This window comes from Medicago truncatula, unplaced genomic scaffold (assembly GCF_003473485.1).
Source record: "Medicago truncatula cultivar Jemalong A17 unplaced genomic scaffold, MtrunA17r5.0-ANR MtrunA17Chr0c02, whole genome shotgun sequence".
Classification (NCBI taxonomy): domain Eukaryota; kingdom Viridiplantae; phylum Streptophyta; class Magnoliopsida; order Fabales; family Fabaceae; genus Medicago; species Medicago truncatula.
In genome coordinates, this window is record NW_024340361.1 from 497,455 (window position 1) to 509,240 (window position 11,786).

The window sequence follows — 11,786 nt, forward strand, 5'->3', positions numbered from 1 at the left end:
TCGGACAGGAGTTTAGTGGGTATACTACACAAGTAAGCTTACTTTCATTTGGTTTTTGATGTTGTGTATTTTGTTTATCATTGCCTCATTAGTATGCTTTGTAAAATCATGACAGTTTGTGGGGAGGGGTTTCTCACAACTTTTTCCTTTATTGACAGCTGAAGTATAGTCTTGATCGTGTGATTACCATTTTTCCGCGTATGTATCAGTGTGTGTGGCTGCTATCTAATGCTATTGTTTACTTTATTTGAGGTGTTAATTGATTTGGTTGCAATTTCAGAGCTATAAAAGGAGATGTTACTCATCAGAAAAGGGCTTCACATGGTTTTTGTTTTAGTTTTACTATTCAACACTAGTTTTTCAGTTATATTTTATTATTTCTTTTGAAACTTTTGGCTACTAGAGAGATAAGAATTCTATTCTAAAGCATGTTTTCTTTGGAATCGAAAGCTTAGTTTTCTTTAGCATACCCTTCTTTTCAATGAAAGTCACCGTACCTTTAAATTTTCATTCCCATAATTTTATCCCAATTCCCTTTATTTGAAATGCTGCTACCTATTATTTTTATTGATTCCAATTGAGTTGCTGTTTTGCACATCTGTTCTGATACGTGTTTCAATTCTATAAGTTTTCTTGTTACTGCACTTATTTATTATAATTCATTCAACTTCATATTGCTTGCTATTCTAATTGAGTTTCTTTTCCGGCTGCTATTACTACACATATATTCCAAATCCATTTGGCTGCCGTATTCAATTGTTGCTGTCGTTTTATTGTTTTGTCCCGTATTCCATACCTATAACCAGACCATGTTGCATGTGGCTCTTCTGTTTCGATACCAATCTCTTTGAATTGCTAGTTTAATTTGCTTTAATTAAAGTTCAAGTTGTTGCTTCTGTTAGGTGCTGCTGCTACCAATTCAATTAACTTTGATTGAATTGCTTTGGTACGCTGTACTACTTTCTTTTAATTTGTTTTAATTAAAGTTCATGTTGGTGCTTCTGTTAGGTGCTGCTGTTATCAATTCAATCAACTTTGATTGAATTGCTTTGGTACGCTGTACTACTTCACGCTGTACTACTATTGAAAGACGATGCAGAAATGGAGGTACACCCTTGTTTGATGATTTCCTTCTGTCTTACAATATAGAATTTATCTTTTATTTGGGATTTCTGTAGTTAGATTTAAATTTAAACTTGTTAGGGCTGGAACTATAGACGCAATTCGAAGTAGGAATGTGAAAGTGAATGAGTAGTAGGCCCCTGCTACCTGCATGTAGATGAATGTTTTGAATTTTTTTATTAACAAGCCAGCAATTTGACTTATGATTGTTCAGTAAAAAAAGGGGTCTATTTTAGAGTGAAGGGTTATAAAAGCTGCTATTAGATATTGGGGATTTCATTATAATTGATTATTTTGCTTGTTATGCTAATTGTGATGACTTGCAATGTCTTGATGCTTCATCAAACCTGAACTGATTATTAAAAGTCAATATTATACAAGGAAGTTGTTGGATATTGTTTTTTGAAGGAACAAGTTGTTGGATATTTGATGAATGAAGTTAGCATAAAGTAATTATGTAAGCTCTTTTGGAGATGAATATTATTTTTATGAAGATTTATAAATGTTTTGCACAAGTGTATAACTGTGATGTGAATGTGTTTGTGTGTAACTATATATGTAAGCCCTTTTGAGATTAACTAGGTTCACATGTGTGTGTGTTTGACTGCTATCTAATGCTTTTGTTTACTTTAAACTGTGATGGATTGAAATATTGCCAGACTAATTTGCAAAAATGCTCACCCCTTTTATGATTAAAGATGAGGAGTACAAGGTTGTGGAATTCCCTCTATCCTTGTTTATGACCATATTTTATAATTCACTTTTTTGTCTTGATATTCGGCTTTGGAATTGTTAAATAAAAATACAATTTGTTTAATGAATTGATATTCAATAAAGTCATTGGATGTTGTATGTCAAACTACCTAATTACATTGAAGATGGCTTAAGGTGGATGACCATACAAAGTCCAGTAAAGGACTTGGTAGCATTATGTCAAACTAAATCAAAATACTTTTTTTTACAAAATGGTTAACCATTGTGGTATGTACATGTTACAGGTTAAGAATGTACTTATTCCAAATGATGAACCTCAAAAACTAGTAGGCAAGTAGCCAAGTCTCTAACAATAAGCCTCTAGGTATGTCACTTGAACCTTTTGTTCTAGATTTTGAGAGTCTTTGAGATCAACTTCATCAAAAATATTTACTTAGTTATAATATTAATGTCAAATGATTAACTGTTAGATTAAGCTTCCTTTGTTTTTGCTTACAATATTAGATATGTTTTAGAAATTTCAGAGTTGTGATTTAAATGCACGCATGTCAGGAGCATGGCTAAAATTTGGCCTTACACCATGACAACATACGCTTATTCTAATTTATAAAGAATTTTAGAACAATAAGAGGAAATTAAGTCTGACAGCATACAAATTTATCTAACATATTCTAATTCATAGATTTTCAAACTTTCAGGGATCTACTTGGGATTGGGCGAGAATGCTTTGAGATGTTGAGGCCCTTGGGTTATAGTCTTTTGGCAGAAATTGCACATCATGTTTGGCAAGATCTGTTTCAATCACATGTATGCTATTCCATAGTGGTTATTTTTGACAAATATATCATAAAGTAATTATAGTTTAATTGCGCAATAAGTTACAATCATGACTTGCGTGACATTATTGATTATTTTCATGTTAGGAACTCAAGAAACCTTATTGTATCACTTGTTTGTATTTTATGTAAATGTAAAATTCATATTTTAGTTTATGAATTTGTTCATATCTTTTATTATGAATTAATTTAGTTTGGTCATAAAAATTATTTTTGTTATATATTTTTTTTTTTTCAGAAAAAAGTTCTATTAAAAATTCAGGAAAAAACTGATTTTTTTTTTAATAATATCAACCAATTGCGACAGTTCTAAACTGTTGCAATGAATTTTTTATTAATAAATTTTATGCATTGCGACCCTTGAACTGTCGCAAAAGACAGTTGCGACCCCAACATCCGCGTCGTTGGGGAACCGTCGCAAATGTATTTGCGATGGTTCTAACCGTCGCAATCAGCCATTTCAAAGGTCGCAAAATGCATATTTTTTTGTAGTGGTTGATTCTTTCATCAGATTCGTCATTTGACATCCACTTCTGCAACAATTAAAATCAGGTGAATAAAGATCAAGATGAATTGAAGGTAGGAAAAATAGAGAGAAGTTCGTTTAATTATTTTTCCAATTGAAAAAATATCATAAATCGAACAATTTTTAAGAATTAGATCTATGAAAAAAAATGGGAATAAGAAGAAAAAATAAATAAAATGAAAGAGTGATATCGGAAAGTTTTTCAAAATTTTATCATGAATCTCGAAATTGTGTGAAAATGTTGAAACTTAAAAGCACAATTTATAGCAAAAGATGTGAAATTTGTGAGTTGTAAGACCATCCACAATGGTGAATGCTTCACCTATTTAACACCACATTAAATAGGCACCCCCATTGTGGAGAATAATATATGGGTGGCTATGGAGAAGGGTGGCTATGGAAGCACCCTCTCTTCATTTTTCTTTAATAAATCTTAATAAAAAATATAATGTTGTTAAAATGTAATGATATAAAATTATTTGTGGGACCTATTTAATAATTTATTTTGAGGTGCTAGGTTGGAGAAAAATGGTGCTTATTAAGTATTACCATAAAATGAATGATGTGGACATATGAAATAAATGTAAGCACCTAATTTAGGGTGCTCTGTTGAGGATGGTCTAACTAAAAATGTTATGAACAAATTCGTATAAACAAATAGTAACTTTCTTCAAAACAAAAAAAAACAAATACTAATTGAAATTTAGCATTAAAGTTTAAATCAGTCAAACAAATTCGAGTGCCACATGTATTTATAAATTTTTGTTTAGTAAATTTTTATTTATAAAACAGAATTTGATTAAAATAAAAAAAATTACATAAATAAAATTCACATAAATTTTAATAGAATAAAAAATCACAATTCATGTCTCTCAAATAAAATTTGTATCAATTACAAATACAATTCATATCTCTAAACAATCATGACCGGTCTAATTTTTTAATCGTATATGAAACAATGTAAAGATTACACGTTATACAACAAAAAATAAGAATTAAACATGTCTAAAATCTTAAATTAGCATTTTCTCGTATCTCTCACGAATCATAGGATGACAAATGAAACCATGATACTTCAATTTTGATTGTGCAAAGCAACAAAGAATAAACAATGAAAAACTAAAATGAAAAGTAAAAAAAAAGTGATGAGAGTGTGTGATTTGCAATAGTGTAGATTCAGATGTCTAATTTATAGACATATTTTACGGGTACTTTGGTAATATGCAATAAACATATTTTTTTTTTATTTTTTTTGTGTTTTTCTTCAATATAATACTCCCTCCGGTCCTATTTACAATAGACAGTTGACTTTTAGATACATTGAATAATGTATGTATCTAGTCAAGAAACTAAACCAAATACATAAATTATTCAATGTATCTAAAAAATAAATTGTCTCTTGTAAATAAGATCGGAGGTAGTATTTTTTTTTTACCTTGTAATGCGTTTTAAATAAATTTGACCAAAAGCATTTATAGCTAATTATAATTTTTTTAAAACGTTTTTATATACAAATCACAAACGCATCCAAATGATTAATGGTCTCCAGTAAATAAATAAAGTTTCCTTTTATTGACTAATAAAACACATGCACCATTTATCCCGTGAGCTTAACTCAGTTGGTAGAAATATTGCATATTATATGCAGGGGCTGGGGTTCGAACCCCGGACACTTCACTTCTCCACAATTTTTTTGTGCGAGCTCTAACCACCAGACTACTTGAAAAAAAAAAACTCATGCACCATTTTTTTAAGGAAACTAATATATATATTATTGCCAAACAGAGAGGGATGAATTTATTGCAATTCAAAAAGTATCACGTTCAAATTTGTTTCTCCACAATCAGCCATTTAATTTCAATAAATTCCAAAAACTTTTATTTTTTCGGTCAAATAAAAACTGCACACCTATCCCCGTGAGCTTAGCTCAGTTGGTAGGGATATTGCATATTATATGCAGGAGCCGGGGTTCGAACCCCGGACACTCCACTTCTCCACAATTAAATTGTGTGAGCTCTAGCCACTAGGCTACTTGACCAAAAAAAAAAAAAAAACTGCACACCTGATAGACGTTTGCATGGTTTATAAGAATTTTTCCTATCCCAAAATAAACACTTTGAGGAAATAAAATCTTTTCCAATCAACCATGATTGTGGATTGCGATATTATTGTCAATCAGACATTTATGTTAGTATTTGACAACTGATACAATAATTCAAATTAGCTCAAATTCTCAATCTTTTTCCAATGAGCCAAAAAAAAAATTATTATAGGTGAAATATGATATTATTTAAAGCAATATCGTTCAAATTTTATTCTTTAATTTACTAAAAAAAAAAATCATTCCTTGATATCAATTACAAAATATATGATAATAAAATTGTCTCACAATATTATTAGTCCATTATCATCATGAAAATAAGAATAAACATTCGTTCATTTTATTAATTCATAAAAAAAATATTATTGGATTGGCAAATAAAACAATTTGATATGGTATCAATCGGTCAATGATACAACAATATTTTTTTTATTAAGAAATCATTATTAATTTTTTTGAGAGAATTTATATATTGCACTACATTATAATACAAATAATTTTGCCAAAAATAATTATAATACAATAATATAATATAGTAATCTAATATAATTTATACAAATGGTTCCAAAAACTAATTACAAAAATTAATACGGAAAGTTATAATAATTCCAAAAATAATGCATAAGAATAAAACAATATAAGAGTGACACATGTCGTGACTTCATGAAATTCTAAAATTTTGAAATGTAGTAACACATATCAAGAACAAAAGAGTAGAGAATTATTTCCATTAAGGAACATGAAATAGGTCTTAAATTTATATTATATAGATAGAGATGAATAAGATCTCAATGTTTATACCGGAAATCATCAATATAATGCTAATGAAAGTCCAAGTTATTTCAAATATAGGTAGAACAAAGAACATAATAACGACCACAGTTCATAGAAAACAACCATTCAGAATAAATTAGGAAACATTAAGCATAATCAGAAATCAAAAACTACATGATGAAAACCATAATGCCATATCCTCTTATAGTAACTTGAAGATTCAAAACAAAACAGATAAGTCAAATATATTCTTCCTCAAACATCTTTCTTGATGAAAACACTTGTCAAGACAGCCTTGGATTGTAGTGAAGCCTTGAGTAACTTGATACCCTGTTAGAAAAATAAAAACAAAGGCCAATGTGTGAATAAAACAAAATGTTAAAACTTAAAAATACAATGACCTATTAAACACATATAAATAGAAAAATATAACAATAATAATAATATAATTAATTACCTCATCCATTCCCATCTCAACAACCTTTTCCTGCAAGGTACCAACCTCCTTGATATTGAATTTGTTCAGCAAAGTAATGCTTGATATGGTTGACATTGGCTGAACCACTAAATCGTCCATTACCATAAATGTCACAACATCTTTCACAAAACCATTCTTAATAGAAACGTTATCTTCAACAACCTTTTTTCCAACATAATTTACTTGTACATTCATAGCACTACTGCAACAGGAACAACGAGTTGAGCTATCACATGTGACATTATAACTACAGCCGCCTCTGCATCTATAGAATAAATTTCCTCGACCTCCCAAGTTGTTGGCATCGGTATTGTTTGCGGGAAGAAGGCCTGCAATTTCAGTTGAATAGATAGGAGCTCTGGGGTTCAGCAAAACCTCTTTAGTTTGTTCTTGTTCCATATAATTATCGGACAAAGTTTCAACACTGTTATAGAGATTACCAATGCTACCAACCATGCCATTCTTGTTTAAAAGTTTAACAACAGTACCAACTGGCAAACGAAGCAGATTGAAAAGAAAATCTATCACAGCTTTTGATGCTTCAGCAAACAGAACTTTCTCATTCATGGTGTCAATGAGAAGTTTGAGGGTCACTTTGTTGGTGGAAGAAGTAGAAGAAGCCATATTGGAATGATAACAAACCAAGAAGCTGTATTATTGAATTATATAGGCCGATTCATGGGAATAACGTAGATGGAATATATAGAAACTGGAAAGTCTGTAAAATAAATTAATTGGTACTTATTATTACGAGCATGGGAATGTGGCAACTGTGAATTCCCATGACAACGTATTCAATCGAGATTTCAGTCAAACACAGCTTACAACACTCTAATTACTCTGCCATTTAGGCCAACCATATAGGAACGAGGTTGTGGACCGATGGTACACGTTGTTAATGAAATGACTAGTAACTTATCATAAGAATTTAAAAAAAAAAAATGGTAGAAATGTCACAATTTTTAAAGTGTAGTAATTAATTAAAAGATTCTTTTAGTATTAAGATTTAATAGTAGTTTTAGCCCCTTAACTTTTCCAAAGTTGTGATTTTGGCCCCCTAAAAAACTACAAAATCGCCCCTTAAGTTTTGCAACTGTAGTAGTTTTGGCCCCCAAGATCAATTTTTGGTAAAAAAAATAACACATGGCACCTCACGTCAGCGTAGATCGAGTCAAAATTGGTCTTGGGGCCAAAACTGCCACCGATGCAAAATTTAGGGGGCGATTTTATAGTTTTTTTTCTTAGGGGGTCAAAATCACAACTTTAAAAATATTAAGGGACTAAAACTGCTATTAAACCTCATATTAATGGTTGTATGTATTTAATGTTTAACATTCTTCTGAAGATTGCATTTTTAAAAAGCGTCATCCTAAATATATTTCCCTCTCAAGTTAGCATTTCCTTTTTAAATTTTTTTAAAAAGTTATAATTAATTTTTTTTTGACAAAAATAAATGATATTCTTTCATTCAAATTAGTAGAGTAACTCAATACAATACAAAATCGCTAAAAACGAAAAGGATGAATTTGCGAACAAACTCACAACATCCATGTTAATAGCATAAAATAGCAAAGTACAAAATCCTACACATATGACTATCTTCAAGTCTCCGAGTTGCAACATCGACGATGCCAAAATCATTGATTGGATCTCCATTGGATCAAAGCTAATCTGACAATTTGATCCAAACAAATACCTAGACGAAACAAGAAAGACAAACAACAATGCACAAAGACGACGAACAAACCAACGTCGCACTAAGACGACCAAATCACAAAATAAAAAACTAAATAGATGTGAAAAGCAGTGTTGCTAGCATTCCTCTTTCAATAAAAGGGAAAGAGAAAAACAAGTTAAAAGGATGGTTTTGGGTCAAAAATTGATCAGCCAAACTAATTTCATCATCTAGTTCCTCCATGAAAGCTCTGATTTCTCCGTATGTTTTGGGCCAAATCAAAAATTTTCAAGCATCTTCGAAAGATCTAACCAATGAAGTGTCCAACTCGATTGGTCTTTTAGTATTGTACTAACAAAATATTGAGAACACTATTCTCACATCGTCGTCTTTCCTGAGCTTCATCTAGGTGATCTGGACGGTTTCAGCTGAGTTGGTCGATAGAAGTCAATACGCAACACCATTCACCATCCTTATGTCTATGTAGTTGAGTCAACGATTGATTTAGCCCAATTGTTTCGAACCCTGAATATGATTAGTTTTTCCCAAGTGTAGTAAACTACAGCCAGTTTGGTGTTTAGATCAACAATTAAAGTGTCCATGAATATTTTGTGTTGTTTACAACATATGGAAACAAGCACACCAATTTATAGAAGTTTAGTGCATCGTGGACCACATAAACATTCAGTGCAATGTGGACCACAAAAAATTCATGTACTTGACTGGTTCGGATTATATAATTGGAATTGTCCTGCACCCTACAAAGCACGAGTTTTAAACTAATTTGAATTATATAATTCGTATATTTTTCAAATGGCTTCAAATTATAAAGTCTGAACCCGTTCAGAGTGTGGAAGGTGACTTGCTCAACAAGACTAACTCATTGAACACATTTTTTGGGCCCCCTCACTAATCAGACTAGTTTGACCACATTTTGTCTATAATTAATGGACTGTTACACTATATGCATCACCCTTAACAAACCCCTATAAATGTCCACATATCCCTCACAAATTCTCATTCCATCTCACATTGTTTCCTTCTATTTTCTTCTACAATGTGTTTCCACTGTTGACCTTTCTTACTAAAAAGCTTACTATATTATTGTAGAGATTGTATGAATGGCCAGATGACAAGGTGCCAATTTGTAAATTAGCACCAGGTATAATATTGATCATCAAAGTCTCCTTCCAAGATAGCAAAACAAGCTTACACCAGCCTCGTTCCCCCTCCATCTTCTTGCACCAGAGAGTTAATATTAAGTGTTTAATAATTTTGTGTAATAAGCTTCAACATTAATGTATATGTACTAAAAAAGATATGATCTCTTGATGAAATGAGAATTAATAAAATGAGAATTTGATTCATTTTGTTGTCTCCTTTTAATTTGGTCAATTTCAACTGTCTTCTTGATTTTATACGCTAATGATGCTTTATAAATTTGGGCAATACAACATTTTGAATTATTTAATCTGAAAACCCCTTTGTATGTGTTTGAATTCTGTAATCCGAGTAAAGGGTATCAAAAATAAAAATAAAAATAAAAATAGAGCGCATGTTTAATGAATATGGTGAGAAAAGTAATAGTCTTATGTTTTACCGTTTAAGGCTCCTTTCATCTATAAAATGTTGAACATCCATTTTTTATTTAGAGGAGTGCACGCTCTTTCCTGCGCTTTCTCTAACATACACTCTCTTGTTAGATGAAATTCATGTGAGTACCACACTTTAGAAATGGATTCTACATAAAGTGATGATCACATCACTCAATATGAAGTGAGTGCTAAGGTGTTAAAAAGATATTGTTTCTAAAATTTCTCTTTATATGAAACTTCTTTATAACACTTGATATAAATTTTGATTTTTACTCGTAATAAAAGGAATGAGATCTCTCGTGCCTTTCTCAAATGTTTTTTTTTGTCATGCCTTGAATATGAACTACTCTCAAATCCCAATCAACCAATTTTTGTTGTTGACTGCCTACGTACGGAGTACTACTTCTAAGGAAAAAAAGGGATAAACAGAAAATCAAGCATGGAAGTTTGTAATTCATTCATTATCATTGAAAACCCATCTATCCCTTGCATGGGGACTTTCCAATTCAAATTCAGCGTATGACGATAGAGTGTAATACATCTCCCCCAATTTAATAACATTGTGGAACGGCAACCCATTGAAATCTGCTTATAAATAATACTAGTCTCTAGGTATTGATTTTTAACGTGTGCATTTCAATATGTCTTCTTCTTCCACCACCAAACTGACCCTCAAACTTCTTATTGACACAAAGAATGAAAGAGTTCTCTTTGCTGAAGCATCTAAACCCGTCATAGACTTTCTTATCAACATGCTATGCTTGCCTATAGGCAACGTAGTAAAGCTTCTCAGCAAGAACGAAATGGTTGGGAGCTTAGGCAACCTCTACCAGAGTGTAGAAAACCTCAACCACAATTACATGCAATCTGACCACCAAACTAAGGACATTCTCTTAAATCCATCTGCTCCCACATGGTCAATTGAAATCTTTCACCTTTTTCCCCCACTTCAAAAAGCTCTAAGAACTTCAAGTGGAGTCTCTGACATTATTCTCACGGCTGAGTTGGACGATGAGGATCAAGAGGAAGATGAAGAATATGACGAGGACGATGACGATGAAGAGGAAGAAGAGACAGAGGAGAATGATGAAGAAGCCATGGGAGGAGAGACTTTGCTTTATGTTTGCCCTAAAAAATGTAGTTATGATGTTACATGTGATAAAACAACTCTTTGTTCTCGTTGCAAGAAACCGATGAACCGAGAAACCCGTTGTGTTGGAAAGAAGTTTGATGAGGAGTACCTTTCAATTAATAATGGTTTTGTGAAAGAGGTTGTGACTTTCATGGTCATGGATGATTTGTCAATTCAGCCCATGCCGACCTTATCAGGCATTACCATACTTAACAAGTTCAACATCAAAGAGATGGGTACCTTACAAGAAATGGTAGTTGAATTTGGAGTTGAAGAGGCAAGTGCATTATTCTTGTGTGAATTAAATTATTTGTTACCTTTTACACCTTAATTTTATAATGTTGCTTTGAGTATTGAACTTAATCACTCGAATGATATGTTGTTTTTTTGGTTCTAACAGGGTTCAAAGTTGCTTAAGGCTTCTCTGCAATCAAAGATGGTATTGACGAGTGTTTTCATCAAGAAGGAATATTGATATTTGGCTAATAATTGGAAGGACTTTTATTTAATCTTGAAAACGTTAGGATTACTTCCCTTTTGATAAAAGTGTTCTTAAAACTATGTCATTTTGTTTTTTGGCGGTTGTTCCTTTGGGGTACCTAATTTTCGTGCAATTTTCTGAAATAATGAATTGATTTTGATTGACTATCCTTAAAATTGTAATAAATTTGTTTTAGGTACTGCGATTTTCAAATAATATGTGTATCATGGTTCATGTTACTTATGCCTAACACCAACTTAATGTTGCTAGATTTTTGTAAGTTTGTTGAACTTTAAATCTGAATGGTACCTATAAAAGAATTCAAATGTGCATTCTTAGGAGACGCCAAACA

General features: G+C 31.6%; 2 protein-coding genes and 1 long non-coding RNA gene across 3 annotated transcripts; 2 read left to right on the forward strand and 1 right to left on the reverse strand.

Annotated features, from left to right (window-relative positions):
• The first annotated feature begins 350 nt into the window (after positions 1-350).
• Positions 351-2,828, forward strand: LOC120577843 (uncharacterized). The gene is made up of 3 exons (XR_005643808.1): positions 351-1,107; positions 2,121-2,200; positions 2,535-2,828. It is a non-coding gene; the product is annotated as an uncharacterized lncRNA (long non-coding RNA).
• A 3,348-nt stretch (positions 2,829-6,176) lies between these two features.
• LOC120577844 (uncharacterized) lies at positions 6,177-7,191 on the reverse strand. The gene is made up of 2 exons (XM_039829735.1): positions 6,531-7,191; positions 6,177-6,403 (listed from the first exon to the last, which is right to left on the reverse strand). The coding sequence occupies exons 1-2, from the start codon at positions 7,173-7,175 to the stop codon at positions 6,329-6,331; spliced, it is 720 nt and encodes a 239-aa protein (XP_039685669.1). The 5' UTR covers positions 7,176-7,191; the 3' UTR covers positions 6,177-6,328.
• A 3,271-nt stretch (positions 7,192-10,462) lies between these two features.
• LOC120577842 (uncharacterized) lies at positions 10,463-11,428 on the forward strand. Its single transcript, XM_039829733.1, has 2 exons — positions 10,463-11,230; positions 11,354-11,428. Exons 1-2 carry the CDS (start codon positions 10,463-10,465, stop codon positions 11,426-11,428), a joined length of 843 nt encoding a protein of 280 aa, XP_039685667.1.
• The last annotated feature ends 358 nt before the right edge of the window (positions 11,429-11,786 follow it).